This window comes from Oncorhynchus gorbuscha, unplaced genomic scaffold (genome assembly GCF_021184085.1).
Source record: "Oncorhynchus gorbuscha isolate QuinsamMale2020 ecotype Even-year unplaced genomic scaffold, OgorEven_v1.0 Un_scaffold_7709, whole genome shotgun sequence".
Lineage (NCBI taxonomy): Eukaryota > Metazoa > Chordata > Actinopteri > Salmoniformes > Salmonidae > Oncorhynchus > Oncorhynchus gorbuscha.
Window position 1 is genome coordinate 1 of NW_025751040.1, and position 16,708 is coordinate 16,708.

General features: G+C 48.6%; 1 protein-coding gene across 1 annotated transcript; it reads left to right on the forward strand.

The window, feature by feature from the left end:
* The first annotated feature begins 1,013 nt into the window (after positions 1–1,013).
* LOC124029788 (SLIT-ROBO Rho GTPase-activating protein 2C-like) lies at positions 1,014–10,639 on the forward strand. The gene is made up of 2 exons (XM_046341371.1): positions 1,014–1,214; positions 10,438–10,639. Exons 1-2 carry the CDS (start codon positions 1,169–1,171, stop codon positions 10,632–10,634), a joined length of 243 nt encoding a protein of 80 aa, XP_046197327.1. The 5' UTR covers positions 1,014–1,168; the 3' UTR covers positions 10,635–10,639.
* The last annotated feature ends 6,069 nt before the right edge of the window (positions 10,640–16,708 follow it).

Sequence of the window (16,708 nt, forward strand, 5' to 3'; positions counted from 1 at the left end):
AGAGAGAGATTGATAGAGAGAGAGAGAGAGAGAGAGAGAGAGAGAGAGATCGAGAGAGAGATCGATCAGAGAGAGGGAGATCGACAGAGAGAGAGATCGAGAGAGAGAGAGAGAGAGAGAGAGAGAGAGAGAGAGAGAGAGAGAGAGAGAGAGAGAGAGAGAGAGAGAATCGAGAGAGAGAGAGAGAGAGAGAGAGAGAGAGAGAGAGAGAGAGAGAGAGATCGATAGAGAGAGAGAGAGAGAGAGAGAGAGAGAGAGAGAGAGAGAGAGAGATCGATAGAGAGAGAGATCGAGAGAGAGAGAGAGAGAGAGAGAGAGAGAGAGAGAGAGAGAGAGAGAGAGAGAGAGAGAGAGAGAGAGAGAGAGAGAGAGAGAGAGAGAGATTGATAGAGAGAGGGAGAGATTGATAGAGAGAGGAGAGATCGATAGAGAGAGAGAGAGAGAGAGAGAGAGAGAGAGAGAGAGAGAGAGAGAGAGAGAGAGAGAGAGAGAGAGAGAGGATCGATAGAGAGAGAGATCGACAGAGAGAGAGAGAGAGAGAGAGAGAGAGAGAGAGAGAGAGAGAGAGAGAGAGAGAGAGAGAGAGAGAGAGAGAGAGAATCGATAGAGAGAGAGAGAGAGAGAGAGAGAGAGAGAGAGAGAGAGATAGATAGAGAGAGATCGGAGAGAGATCGATAGAGAGAGAGAGAGAGAGAGAGAGAGAGAGAGAGAGAGAGAGAGAGAGAGAGAGAGAGAGAGATCGATAGAGAGAGAGATCGACAGAGAGAGAGAGAGAGAGAGAGAGAGAGAGAGAGAGAGAGAGAGAGAGAGAGAGAGAGAGAGAGAGAGATTGATAGAGAGAGGGAGAGATTGATAGAGAGAGGGAGAGATCGATAGAGAGAGAGAGAGAGAGAGAGAGAGAGAGAGAGAGAGAGAGAGAGAGAGAGAGAGAGAGAGAGAGAGAGAGAGAGAGAGAGAGAGAGAGAGAGAGAGAGAGAGAGAGAGAGAGCGAGAGAGAGAGAGAGCGAGCATAGTATTCAGAGTATTCAGACAGAGTTTGCAGGCTGACTGATAGTTAGAAATCCCACTTCTCTTTGTGGCTTTGTGAAACTGTCCCCTCAGCTGTAGAGCGCAGAGCAGAGTCACCCAGGGTTATTGTCAGACAGTGACCACACTCAGACCCTGCAACATGGTGGCTAAAGCCGTCCGTTTCATCTACAGCAGGAGGTGTAAAGGTAAAACACAGGCAACGGTGTGTGTGTGTACAGTTGTGTGTGTGTACAGTTTTTTGTGTGTGTGTACAGTTTTGTGTGTGTGTTTACAGTTGTGTGTGTGTGTACAGTTTTGTGTGTGTGTACAGTTTTGTGTGTGTGTGTGTGTACAGTTTTGTGTGTGTGTGTGTGTGTACAGTTTTGTGTGTGTGTGTGTACAGTTTGTGTGTGTGTGTGTGTACAGTTTTGTGTGTGTGTGTGTGTACAGTTTTTGTGTGTGTGTGTGTACAGTTTTGTGTGTGTGTGTGTGTGTACAGTTTTGTGTGTGTGTGTGTGTACAGTTTTGTGTGTGTGTGTGTGTACAGTTTTGTGTGTGTGTGTGTGTACAGTTTTGTGTGTGTGTGTGTGTACAGTTTTGTGTGTGTGCTTGTGTGTACAGTTTTGTGTGTGTGCGTGTGTACAGTTTTGTGTGTGTGCTTGTGTGTACAGTTTTGTGTGTGTGCTTGTGTGTACAGTTTTGTGTGTGTGTGTGTACAGTTTTGTGTGTGTGCTTGTGTGTACAGTTTTGTGTGTGTGTACAGTTTTGTGTGTGTGTGTGTGTACAGTTTTGTGTGTGTGTGTGTGTACAGTTTTGTGTGTGTGCTTGTGTGTACAGTTTTGTGTGTGTGCGTGTGTACAGTTTTGTGTGTGTGCTTGTGTGTACAGTTTTGTGTGTGTGCTTGTGTGTACAGTTTTGTGTGTGTGCGTGTGTACAGTTTTGTGTGTGTGCTTGTGTGTACAGTTTTGTGTGTGTGCGTGTGTACAGTTTTGTGTGTGTGCTTGTGTGTACAGTTTTGTGTGTGTGCGTGTGTACAGTTTTGTGTGTGTGCTTGTGTGTACAGTTTTGTGTGTGTGCTTGTGTGTACAGTTTTGTGTGTGTGTGTGTGTACAGTTTTGTGTGTGTGTGTGTGTACAGTTTTGTGTGTGCGTGTGTACAGTTTTTGTGTGTGTGTGTGTGTACAGTTTTTTGTGTGTGTGTGTGTGTACACAGTACAGTTTTGTGTGTGTGCGTGTGTACAGTTTTTGTGTGTGTGTGTGTGTACAGTTTGTGTGTGTGTGTGTACAGTTTTGTGTGTGTGCGTGTGTACAGTTTTGTGTGTGTGCGTGTGTACAGTTTTGTGTGTGTGCGTGTGTACAGTTTTGTGTGTGTGCGTGTGTACAGTTTTGTGTGTGTGCGTGTGTACAGTTTTGTGTGTGTGTGTGTGTACAGTTTTGTGTGTGTGCGTGTGTACAGTTTTGTGTGTGTGCGTGTGTACAGTTTTGTGTGTGTGCGTGTGTACAGTTTTGTGTGTGTGCGTGTGTACAGTTTTGTGTGTGCGTGTGTACAGTTTTGTGTGTGTGCGTGTGTACAGTTTTGTGTGTGTGAGTGTGTACAGTTTTGTGTGTGTGTGCGTGTTACAGTTTTGTGTGTGTGCGTGTGTACAGTTTTGTGTGTGTGCGTGTGTACAGTTTTTGTGTGTGCGTGTGTACAGTTTTGTGTGTGTGCGTGTGTACAGTTTTGTGTGTGTGCGTGTGTACAGTTTTGTGTGTGTGTGTGTGTGTACAGTTTTGTGTGTGTGTGTGTACAGTTTTGTGTGTGTGCGTGTGTACAGTTTTGTGTGTGTGCGTGTGTACAGTTTTGTGTGTGTGCGTGTGTACAGTTTTGTGTGTGTGCGTGTGTACAGTTTTGTGTGTGTGCGTGTGTACAGTTTTGTGTGTGTGCGTGTGTACAGTTTTGTGTGTGTGCGTGTGTGTACAGTTTTGTGTGTGTGTGTGTGTACAGTTTTGTGTGTGTGCGTGTGTACAGTTTGTGTTTTGTGTGTGCGTGTGTACAGTTTGTGTGTGTGTGTGTGTACAGTTTGTGTGTGTGCGTGTGTACAGTTTTGTGTGTGTGCGTGTGTACAGTTTTGTGTGTGTGTGTACAGTTTTGTGTGTGTGCGTGTGTACAGTTTTGTGTGTGTGTGTGTGTACAGTTTTGTGTGTGTGCGTGTGTACAGTTTTGTGTGTGTGTGTGTGTACAGTTTTGTGTGTGTTTGTGTGTACAGTTTTGTGTGTGTGTGTGTGTACAGTTTTGTGTGTGTGTGTGTGTACAGTTTGTGTGTGTGCGTGTGTACAGTTTTGTGTGTGTGTGTGTGTACAGTTTGTGTGTGTGCGTGTGTACAGTTTTGTGTGTGTGCGTGTGTACAGTTTTGTGTGTGTGCGTGTGTACAGTTTTGTGTGTGTGCGTGTATACAGTTTTTTGTGTGTGCGTGTGTACAGTTTGTGTGTGTGCGTGTGTACAGTTTTGTGTGTGTGTGTGTGTACAGCCTGTGTGTGTGTGTACAGTTTTGTGTGTGTGCGTGTGTACAGTTTGTGTGTGTGTGTACAGTTTTTGTGTGTGCGTGTGTACAGTTTTGTGTGTGTGCGTGTGTACAGTTTTTACAGTTTTGTGTGTGTGTTGTGTGTACAGTTTGTGTGTGTGCGTGTGTACAGTTTTGTGTGTGTGCGTGTGTACAGTTTTGTGTGTGTGCGTGTGTACAGTTTTGTGTGTGTGCGTGTGTACAGTTTTGTGTGTGTGTGTGTACAGTTTGTGTGTGTGCGTGTGTACAGTTTGTGTGTGTGATGTGTACAGTTTTGTGTGTGTGCTTGTGTGTACAGTTTTGTGTGTGTGTGTGTGTACAGTTTTGTGTGTGTGCTTGTGTGTACAGTTTTGTGTGTGTGCGTGTGTACAGTTTTGTGTGTGTGCTTGTGTGTACAGTTTTGTGTACAGTTTGTGTGTGTGTGTGTACAGTTTGTGTGTGTGCTTGTGTGTACAGTTTTGTGTGTGTGTACAGTTTGTGTGTGTGTGTGTGTACAGTTTTGTGTGTGTGTGTGTGTACAGTTTTGTGTGTGTGCTTGTGTGTACAGTTTGTGTGTGTGCGTGTGTACAGTTTTTGTGTGTGCTTGTGTGTACAGTTTTGTGTGTGCTTGTGTGTACAGTTTTTTGTGTGTGCGTGTGTACAGTTTTGTGTGTGTGCTTTGTGTGTACAGTTTGTGTGTGCGTGTGTACAGTTTTGTGTGTGTGCTTGTGTGTACAGTTTTGTGTGTGTGCGTGTGTACAGTTTTGTGTGTGTGCTTGTGTGTACAGTTTTGTGTGTGTGCTTGTGTGTACAGTTTTGTGTGTGTGTGTGTGTACAGTTTTGTGTGTGTGTGTGTGTACAGTTTTGTGTGTGTGCGTGTGTACAGTTTTGTGTGTGTGTGTGTGTGTACAGTTTTGTGTGTGTGTGTGTGTGTACAGTTTTGTGTGTGTGCGTGTGTACAGTTTTGTGTGTGTGCGTGTGTACAGTTTTGTGTGTGTGTGTGTGTGTACAGTTTTGTGTGTGTGTGTGTACAGTTTTGTGTGTGTGCGTGTGTACAGTTTTGTGTGTGTGCGTGTGTACAGTTTTGTGTGTGTGCGTGTGTACAGTTTTGTGTGTGTGCGTGTGTACAGTTTTGTGTGTGTGCGTGTGTACAGTTTTGTGTGTGTGTGTGTGTACAGTTTTGTGTGTGTGCGTGTGTACAGTTTTGTGTGTGTGCGTGTGTACAGTTTTGTGTGTGTGCGTGTACAGTTTGTGTGTGTGCGTGTGTACAGTTTTGTGTGTGCGTGTGTACAGTTTTGTGTGTGTGCGTGTGTACAGTTTTGTGTGTGTGAGTGTGTACAGTTTGTGTGTGTGCGTGTGTACAGTTTTGTGTGTGTGCGTGTGTACAGTTTTGGTGTGTGTGTACAGTTTTGTGTGTGCGTGTGTACAGTTTTGTGTGTGTGCGTGTGTACAGTTTTGTGTGTGTGCGTGTGTACAGTTTTGTGTGTGTGCGTGTGTACAGTTTTGTGTGTGTACAGTGTGTACAGTTTTGTGTGTGTGCGTGTGTACAGTTTGTGTGTGTGAGTGTGTAACAGTTTGTGTGTGTGCGTGTACAGTTTTGTGTGTGTGCGTGTGTACAGTTTTGTGTGTGTGCGTGTGTACAGTTTTGTGTGTGTGCGTGTGTACAGTTTGTGTGTGCGTGTGTACAGTTTTGTGTGTGTGCGTGTGTACAGTTTTGTGTGTGTGCGTGTGTACAGTTTGTGTGTGTGCGTGTGTACAGTTTTGTGTGTGTGCGTGTGTACAGTTTTGTGTGTGTGCGTGTGTACAGTTTTGTGTGTGTGCGTGTGTACAGTTTTGTGTGTGTGTGTGTGTACAGTTTTGTGTGTGTGCGTGTGTACAGTTTTGTGTGTGTGTGTGTGTACAGTTTGTGTGTGTGTGTACAGTTTTGTGTAGGTGTGTGCTACAGTTTTGTGTGTGCGTGTGTACAGTTTGTGTGTGTGTGTGTGTACAGTTTGTGTGTGTGTGTGTAAACAGTTTTTGTGTGTGTGTGTGTACAGTTTTGTGTGTGTTTGTGTTTGTGTGTGTGTGTGTGTACAGTTTTTGTGTGTGTGTGTGTACAGTTTTGTGTGTGTGCGTGTGTACAGTTTTGTGTGTGCGTGTGTACAGTTTTGTGTGTGTGCGTGTGTACAGTTTTGTGTGTGTGCGTGTGTACAGTTTTGTGTGTGTGCGTGTGCACAGTTTTGTGTGTGCGTGTGTACAGTTTTTTGTGTGTGTGTGTGTGTACAGTTTTTGTGTGTGTGTGTGTGTACAGTTTTTGTGTGTGTGCGTGTGTACAGTTTTTGTGTGTGCGTGTGTACAGTTTTGTGTGTGCGTGTGTACAGCCTGTGTGTTGTGTACAGTTTTTGTGTGTGTGTGTGTACAGTTTTGTGTGTGTGTGTGTGTACAGTTTTGTGTGTGCGTGTGTACAGTTTTTGTGTGTGCGTGTGTACAGTTTTGTGTGTGTGTGTGTACAGTTTGTGTGTGTGCGTGTGTACAGTTTGTGTGTGTGTGTGTGTACAGTTTTGTGTGTGTGCGTGTGTACAGTTTGTGTGTGTGTGTGTGTACAGTTTTGTGTGTGTGTGTGTGTACAGTTTTGTGTGTGTGTGTGTGTACAGTTTTGTGTGTGTGTGTGTACAGTTTTGTGTGTGTGCGTGTGTACAGTTTTGTGTGTGTGTGTACAGTTTTGTGTGTGTGTGTGTGTACAGTTTTGTGTGTGTGTGTGTGTACAGTTTTGTGTGTGTGTGTGTGTACAGTTTTGTGTGTGTGTGTACAGTTTTGTGTGTGTGTGTACAGTTTTGTGTGTGTGTGTGTGTACAGTTTTGTGTGTGTGTGTGTGTACAGTTTTGTGTGTGTGTGTGTGTGTACAGTTTTGTGTGTGTGTGTGTGTACAGTTTTGTGTGTGTGTGTGTGTACAGTTTTGTGTGTGTGTGTGTGTACAGTTTTTGTGTGTGTGTGTGTGTACAGTTTTGTGTGTGTGTGTGTGTACAGTTTTGTGTGTGTGTGTACAGTTTTGTGTGTGTGTGTGCAGTTTTGTGTGTGTGTGTACAGTTTTGTGTGTGTGTGTGTGTACAGTTTTGTGTGTGTGTGTACAGTTTTGTGTGTGTGTGTGTGTACAGTTTTGTGTGTGTGTGTGTGTGTACAGTTTTGTGTGTGTGTACAGTTTTGTGTGTGTGTGTACAGTTTTGTGTGTGTGTGTGTGTGTGTGTGTGTGTACAGTTTTGTGTGTGTGTGTGTGTACAGTTTTGTGTGTGTGTGTACAGTTTTGTGTGTGTGTGTACAGTTTTGTGTGTGTGTGTACAGTTTTGTGTGTGTGTGTGTGTACAGTTTTGTGTGTGTGTGTACAGTTTTGTGTGTGTGTGTGTGTACAGTTTTGTGTGTGTGTGTGTGTGTACAGTTTTGTGTGTGTGTGTGTGTACAGTTTTGTGTGTGTGTGTACAGTTTTGTGTGTGTGTGTACAGTTTTGTGTGTGTGTGTACAGTTTTGTGTGTGTGTGTGTGTACAGTTTTGTGTGTGTGTGTGTGTACAGTTTTGTGTGTGTGTGTACAGTTTTGTGTGTGTGTGTGTGTGTACAGTTTTGTGTGTGTGTGTGTGTACAGTTTTGTGTGTGTGTGTGAATGCTGATAATTACAATTTTTTTTTATTATTATTTTTTTTGTTGCAAGAAAATACAGAACAGTATGAGGAAGGTTTAAAAGGGGAACAAGAAGAACATGAGCAACAGAGGTAGAAACCCACAGGGACCCAGAGGCTCCACCCCCTTTCAATGTTTACAAAACAAAACCATACAAAAATAATAATCCCATTTTTTAGAAAAGATAAATAAATCATTGGAGATTTACACAAAGAAGAAGGGAAACAGATGGTGAATAAGGGAGAAAGAAGTACAATAAATAATCACAATAAAAGGTAATAGGCGGAGAAGTTATTGGGATTAGGAGTTAAGTGGAATGTGTGTGTGTGTGTGTGTGTGCGTTATGTTTGAGGGGGTTCATTAAATCTTAAGGCCTCTTGTCTGCGAGGCAGCTATGAGAGTGTGGCATTAGTCTGTCATCTGTCAACACTAATCCAGTTTATTATCATGCGTGTTTGTGTGTGTTGTCAAGACTCGAAACGCTGCCCTCACATTCACTCAGGATCTCCTGCTCTGCTCTGCTTGGCATGGCCTCTCTCTCTCTCTCTCTCTCTCTCTCTCTCTCTCTCTCTCTCTCTCTCTCTCTCTCTCTCTCTCTCTCTCTCTCTCTCTCTCTCTCTCTCTCTCTCTCTCCACACGCACACACATACACACATACATTCACATACACCAACACACACACACCTATCCATAACAGTACTGTGGGATAAAAGGTTGGTAGTTTAAAACATCATAATTCAATATGTCCACTGAGTGTGTCTACACTGAGAGGAAGCCATTCATTTCAGGCCAGACTTGAGTGTTGGGAGGGAGGGAGGGTGGGAGGGAGGGAGGGAGAGAGGTGGAGCAAGGGAGGGAGGGAGGGAGAGAGGTGGAGCGAGGGAGGGAGAGAGGTGGAGCGAGGGAGGGAGGAGGAGCGAGGGAGGTGGAGAGAGGGAGAGAGGTGGAGTGAGGGAGAGAGGGAGGAGGAGCAGCGAGGGAGGGAGGGAGGTGGAGCGAGGGAGGTGGAGTGAGGGAGGGAGGGAGGGAGAGAGGTAGAGCGAGGGAGGGAGGGAGGTGAAGCGAGAGAGAGGGAGGTGGAGCGAGGGAGGGAGGGAGGTGGAGCAAAGGAGGGAGGGCGGGAGGAGAGAGGTGGAGCGAGGAAGGGAGGGAGGGAGGGAGGTGGAGCGAGGAGGGAGGGAGGTAGGTGGAGCGAGGGAGGGAGAGAGGTAGAGCGAGAGAGGGAGGGAGGTGGAGCACGGGAGGGAGGGAGGGAGGTGGAGCGAGAGAGGGAGGGAGGTGGAGCGAGGGAGGGAGGCAGGTGGAGGGAGGGAGGAGGAGGGAGGAAGGGAGGTGGATCGAGGGAGGGAGGGAGGTGGACCGAGAGAGGGAGGAAGGTGGAGCAAGCGAGGGAGGGAGGTGGAGCGAGGGAGGGAGTGAGGGAGGTAGGTGGAGCGAGGGAGGGAGAGAGGTAGAGCAAAGGAGGGAGGGAGAGAGGTGGAGCGAGGAAGGGAGGGAGGGAGGAGGAGCGAGGGAGGGAGGTGGAGCGAGGGAGGGAGGGAGGTAGGTGGAGCGAGGGAGGGAGAGAGGTAGAGCGAGAGAGGGAGGGAGGTGGAGCACGGGAGGGAGGGAGGGAGGTGGAGCGAGAGAGGGAGGGAGGTGGAGCGAGGGAGGGAGGCAGGTGGAGGGAGGGAGGGAGGAGGAGGGAGGAAGGGAGGTGGATCGAGGGAGGGAGGGAGGGAGGGAGGTGGACCGAGAGAGGGAGGGAGGTGGAGCAAGCGAGGGAGGGAGGTGGAGGGAGGGAGGTGGGGCAAGGGAGGGAGGTGGAGCGAGGGAGGGAGAGAGAATGGTAATGAAAAGTGAAAAGCCAGAATAAAGGACTGTCTCAGGAGATGTCTGGATATGAGGAGGAGGAAAGGAGGAACACACACAGTCTGTAAATATACCCAGAGAAACCAGATCAGCTCTCCATGCTCAGTGTACTGTAAGACTGGCCACGGTCACCAGATTGGCCACGGCCTCCAGACTGGCCACGGCCTCCAGACTGGGGACGGCCACCAGACTGGCCACGGTCACCAGACTGGCCACGGCCTCCAGACTGGGGACGGCCACCAGACTGGCCACGGTCACCAGACTGGCCACGGTCACCAGATTGGCCACGGTCACCAGACTGGCCACGGCCTCCAGACTGGGGACGGCCACCAGACTGGCCACGGTCACCAGACTGGCCACGGTCACCATACTGGCCACGGCCTCCAGACTGGGGACGGCCACCAGACTGGCCACGGTCACCAGACTGGCCACGGTCACCAGACTGGCCACGGTCAACAGACTGGCCACGGTCACCAGACTGGCCACGGCCTCCAGACTGGCCACGGTCACCAGACTGGCCACGGTCACTAGACCGGCCACGTCAACAGACCGGCCACGGTCACCAGACTGGCAACGGTCACCAGACTGGCCACGGTCACCAGACTGGCCACGGTCAACAGACTGGCCACGGTCAACAGACTGGCCACGGCCTCCAGACTGGGGACGGTCACCAGACTGGCCACGGTCACCAGACTGACCACGGTCACCAGATTGGCCACGGCCTCCAGACTGGCCACGGCCTCCAGACTGGCGACGGTCACCAGACTGGCCACGGTCACCAGACTGGCCACGGTCACCAGACTGACCACGGTCACCAGACTGGCCACGGTCACCAGACTGGCCACGGCCTCCAGACTGGGGACGGCCTCCAGACTGGGGACGGTCACCAGACTGGCCACGTCAACAGACTGGCCACGGTCACCAGACTGGCCACGGCCTCCAGACTGGCCACGGTCACCAGATTGGCCATGGTCACCAGACTGGCCACGGTCACCAGATTGGCCATGGTCACCAGACTGGCCACGGCCTGCAGACTGGCCACGGTCACCAGATTGGCCACGGTCACCAGATTGGCCATGATCACCAGATTGGCCACGGTCACCATTAAACTCAATGTATCATCATATCTCAGCTGTTTCAGAAAATATCTCCATTCTATTCTCTGATTGTGAGTGACCAGTTATTCATTCTCAGAATGTTATCTTTGAAGGGTGCTGGTAATATAAAGTAGGAGTTTTTTGTGAGCCAATCACATGGCATACTCCAACTGATTGGCTAATAAAGTGTTTATTTATGATGATGATGATGATGATGATGATGTCCAGTGCACCCATAGCCACAAACTAGCCCTCTCCCTCTCCCAGTGTGTCTGAAGATGTCTAACCCCCCCCCCCCCCCCTCATCTCTGTAGAGATCCGTGCCCAGCTGGTGGAGCAGTTCAAGTGTCTGGACCAGCAGTGTGAGCTGAGAGTGCAGCTGCTGCAGGACCTGCAGGACTTCTTCAGGAAGAAAGCGGAGGTCGAGATGGACTACAGTCGTAACCTGGAGAAACTGTCTGAGAGGTTCCTTGCGAAGACACGTAGCACCAAGGACCACCAGCTCAAGTAAGACAGGCACACACACACAAATGACATGCACGAATGACATACACGCATGCACACACACACACACACACACGAATGACATGCACGAACGACATACACGCATGCACACACACACACGAATGACATGCACGAACGACATACACGCATGCACACACACACACGAATGACATGCACGAACGACATACGCGCATGCACACACACACACGAATGACACGCACGAACGACATACACGCATGCACACACACACACGAATGACACGCACGAACGACATACACGCATGCACACACACACACGAATGACATGCACGAACGACATACACGCATGCACACACACACACGAATGACATGCATGAACGACATACACGCATGCACACACACACACGAATGACATGCACGAACGACATACACGCATGCACACACACACACGAATGACATGCACGAACGACATACAAGCATGCACACACACACACGAATGACATGCACGAACGACATACGCGCATGCACACACACACACGAACGACATACGCGCATGCACACACACACACGAACGACATACACGCATGCACACACACACATGAATGACATGCACGAACGACATACACGCATGCACACACACACACGAATGACATGCACGAACGACATACACGCATGCACACACACAAGAATGACATGCACGAACGACATACACGCATGCACACACACACACGAATGACATGCACGAACGACATACAAGCATGCACACACACACACGAATGACATGCACGAACGACATACGCGCATGCACACACACACACGAACGACATACGCGCATGCACACACACACACGAACGACATACACGCATGCACACACACACACGAATGACATGCACGAACGACATACACGCATGCACACACACACACGAATGACATGCACGAACGACATACACGCATGCACACACACACACGAATGACATGCACGAACGACATACGCGCATGCACACACACACACGAACGACATACGCGCATGCACACACACACACGAACGACATACACGCATGCACACACACACACGAATGACATGCACGAACGACATACGCGCATGCACACACACACACGAACGACATACGCTCATGCACACACACACACGAACGACATACACGCATGCACACACACACACGAATGACATGCACGAACGACATACACGCATGCACACACACACGAATGACATGCACGAACGACATACACGCATGCACACACACACACACTCTACCACTCTTGTCTGTGCTGTAAATCCAACGTTGCATAAGCAGCTTCGGGAGACATGAGCTAACTGATAGCATCTGGAGAGGGTTTGACTACAGACACACAGCGAGAGAGAGAGACCGGCCTCACCGGCTTCACCCCACTACATTCATACATGGTGCGGCAGAGTAGCCTAGTGGTTAGAGAGTTGTACTAGGAACCGGAAGGGTTCAAGTTCAGACCCCCGAGCTGACAAGGTACGAATCTGTCGTTCTGCCCCTAAACAGGCAGTTAACCCACTGTTCCCAGGCCGTCATTGAAAATAAGAATTTGTTCTTAACTGACTTGCTTCCAGCAGCACCTTGATCTTCTGCACAGATTCTGTCAGACCTGAGCCCTGACAGTAAATCTCAGTAAGACCAAAATAATGGTGTTCCAAAAAAGGTCCAGTTGCCAGGACCACAAATACAAATTCCATCTAGAAACCGTTTCCCTAGAGCCCACTAAAAACGATACATACCTTGGCCTAAACATCAGCGCCACAGGTAACTTCCACAAAGCTGTGAAGGATCTGAGAGATAAGGCAAGAAGGGCCTTCTATGCCAACAAAAGGAACATAAAATTCAACATAACAATTAGGATCTGGCTAAAAATACTTGAATCAGTCATAGTGTCATGCAGGTGAATGAGGACCCAAAAGCGACTTGGCGAAAACAGAGTCTTTAATCCAGTAAAGTAAATCTACAATCATAAGACATAATTCCACTCGTAATGACGAGAACAGACTGGAGACTCGATCAAGAACTGCAGGTTGCCTCGGGAAGGCACTTGAACGTAGCAGACTCAGACACCTGCTCACCACGCAGCATCTGAGGGAAACACGACACGACAGGGCGATACACAGACACAGCACGGTGAACAATAGACAAGGATCCGACAGGGCAGAAACGGAAAACAAGGGGAGAAATAGGGACTCTAATCAGGGGGAAAGATAGGGAACAGGTGTGGGAAGACTAAATGATTGATTAGGGGAATAGGAACAGCTGGGAGCAGGAACGGAGCGATAGAGAGAAGAGAGAGAGGGAGGAAGAGAGAAAGAGGGGAACGAACCTAAAAAGACCAGCAGGGGGAAAACGAACAGAGGGAAAAGCAAAATGACAAGACAAAATAAGACAAAACATGACAGTACCCCCCCACTCACCGAGCGCCTCCTGGCGCTCTCGAGGAGGAACACTGGCGGCAACGGAGGAAATCATAGATCACAAACGGTCCAGCACGTCCCGAGAAAGAACCCAACTCCTCTCCTCAGGACCGTAACGAAAAACGATGGGAAACTAGGGTACTACTCTAAAAAAAAAATGAGACACGGGTAGAGAACTGAAAGCTTTAGAGCAAACAGGACCAAACAGGCCAGGAGAGTAACAACTAGGGACAGACTGAGACACAGCAAGGGCAGGAACAAGAACAGGAGAGATGCGATGGCAGGGAACAGACTGAGACCCAGCAAGACCAGAAGCAGAAAAAAAAATTACCAGACTTCTTCTGCGCGCAGTCTGAACACGCAGCCACGAAACGGCGCGTGTCACGCTCCTGAGTAGGCCACCAAAACCGCTGGCGAATAGAAGCAAGCGTACCCCGAACGCCGGGATGGCCAGCTAACTTGGCAGAGTGAGCCCACTGAAGAACAGCCAGACGAGTAGAAACAGGAACGAAAAGAAGGTTACTAGGACAAGCGCGCGGCGACGCAGTGTGCGTGAGTGCTTGCTTAACCTGTCTCTCAATTCCCCAGACAGTCAACCCGACAACACGCCCAACAGGAAGGATCCCCTCGGGATCGGTAGAAGCCACAGAAGAACTAAAGAGACGGGATAAAGCATGAGGCTTGGTGTTCTTAGTACCCGGGCAATAAGAAATAACGAACTCAAACGAGCGAAAAACAACGCCCAACGAGCATGACGCGCATTCAGTCGTTTGGCATAACGGATGTACTCAAGGTTCTTTTGGTCAGTCCAAACGACAAAAGGAACGGTCGCCCCCTCCAACCACTGTCGCCATTTGCCTAGGGCTAAACGGATGGCGAGCAGTTCGCGGTTAGCCACATCATAGTTACGTTCCGACGGTGACAGGCGATGAGAAAAATACGCACAAGGGTGGACCCCATCGTCAGTATCGGAGCGCTGGGACAGAATGGCTCCCACGCCCACCCCGACGCGTCAACCTCAACAATAAACTGTTTAGTGACGTCAGGTGCAACAAGGATAGAAGCGAATGCAAAACGCTTCTTGAAGAGATCAGAACAACAATCATACGACCGGTGAGGAGGAAGGGAGTTGGTTCTGGACCGACTGAAGACCGTGCGCAGACCATGATATTCCTCCGGCACTCCTGTCAAATCACCAGGTTCCTCCTGAGAAGAGGGGACAGAACAAACAGGAGAAATAGCAGACATTAAACACGTCACATGACAAGAAACGTTCCAGGAAAGGATAGAATTACTAGACCAATCAAAAGAAGGATTATGACACACTAGCCAGGGATGACCCAAAACAACAGGTGTAAAAGGTGAACAAAAAATCAAAAAAGAAATGGTCTCACTATGGTTACCAGATACAGTGAGGGTTAAAGGTAGTGTTTCATATAATATACTGGGGAGAGGACTACCATCCAAGGCAAACATGACCGTGGACTCCCCTAACTGTCTGAGAGGAATGTCATGTTCCCGCGCCCAGGCTTCGTCCATAAAACAGCCCTCTGCCCCAGAGTCTATTAATGCACTGCAGGAAGCTGCCGATCCGGTCCAGCGTAGATGGACCGGTAAGGTAGTACATGTACTTGACGGAGAGGACCGTCTAGTAGCGCTTATCAGTCGCCCTCCGCTTACTGATGAGCTCTGGCCTTTAACTGGACATGAAATGACAAAATGACCAGCGGAACCGCAATAGAGACAGAGGCGGTTGGTGATTCTCCGTTCCCTCTCCTTAGTCGAGATGCGAATACCCCCAGCTGCATGGGCTCAACACCTGAGTCAGTGGGGAAAGACGGTAGTGTCGGAGAGAGGGGAGACACAGTTAATGCGAGCTCTCTTCTATGAGCTCGGTGACGAAGATCTACCCGTCGTTCAATGCGAATAGCGAGTTCAATCAAAGAATCCACGCTGGATGGAACCTCCCGAGAGAGAATCTCATCCTTAACCTTAGCGTGAGTCCCTCCAGAAAACGAGCGAGCAACGCCTGCTCGTTCCAGTTACTGGAGGCAGCAAGAGTGCGAAACTCTATAGAGTAATCCGTTATGGATCGATTACCTTGACATAGGGAAGACAGGGACCAGGAAGCTTCTTTCCCAAAAACTGAGCGATCAAAACCCTTATCATCTCCTCTTTAAAGTTCAGATAATTGTTAGTACACTCAGCGCTTGCCTCCCAGATAGCTGTGCCCCACTGCCGAGCCCGACCAGTAAGGAGTGATATGACGTAGGCAATCCGAGCTCTCTCTTGAGTATGTGTTGGGTTGGAGAGAGAACACTATATCACACTGGGTGAGAAAGGAGCGGCACTCAGTGGGCTGCCCAGAATAACATGGTGGGTTATTAACCCTAGGTTCCGGAGGCTCGGAAGAACCGGAAGTAGCTGGTGACACGAGACGAAGACTCTGATACTGTCCTGAGAGGTCGGAGACCTGAGCGGCCAGGGTCTCAACGGCATGCCGAGCAGCAGACAATTCCTGCTCGTGTCTGCCGAGCATCGCTCCCTGGAACTCGAGAGTAGAGTAGAGAGAATCCATAGTCGCTGGGTCCATTCTTGGTCGGATCCTTCTGTCATGCAGGTGAATGAGGACCCAAAAGCGACTTGGCGAAAACAGAGTCTTTAATCCAGTAAAGTAAATCTACAATCATAAGACATAATTCCACTCGTAATGACGAGAACAGACTGGAGACTCGATCAAGAACTGCAGGTTGCCTCGGGAAGGCACTTGAACGTAGCAGACTCAGACACCTGCTCACCACGCAGCATCTGAGGGAAACACGACACGACAGGGCGATACACAGACACAGCACGGTGAACAATAGACAAGGATCCGACAGGGCAGAAACGGAAAACAAGGGGAGAAATAGGGACTCTAATCAGGGGGAAAGATAGGGAACAGGTGTGGGAAGACTAAATGATTGATTAGGGGAATAGGAACAGCTGGGAGCAGGAACGGAGCGATAGAGAGAAGAGAGAGAGGGAGGAAGAGAGAAAGAGGGGAACGAACCTAAAAAGACCAGCAGGGGGAAAACGAACAGAGGGAAAAGCAAAATGACAAGACAAAATAAGACAAAACATGACACATAGAGCCCATTGCCCTTTATGGTTGTGAGGTCTGGGGTCCGCTCATTAACCAAGAATTCACAAAATGGGACAAACACCAAATTGAGAATCTGCTTGCAGAATTCTGTAAAAATATCCCTGGCGTACAACGTAGAACACCAAATAGTGCATGCAGAGCATAATTAGGCCGATACCCACTAATTATCAAAATCCAGAAAAGAGCTGTTAAATTCTACAACCACCTAAAAGGAAGTTATTCCCAAACCTTCCATAACAAAGCCATCACCTACAGAGAGATGAACCTGGAGAAGAGTCCCCTAAGCAAGCTGGTCCTGGGGCTCTGTTCACAAACACAAACACACCCCACAGAGCCTCAGGACAGCAATACAATTAGACCCAACCAAATCATGAGAAATCAAAAAGATAATTACTTGACACATTGGAAAGAATTAACAAAAAATCAGAGCAAACTAGAATGCTATTTGGCCCTAAACAGAGTACACAGTGGCAGAATACCTGACCACTGTGACTGACCCAAACTTAAGAAAAGCT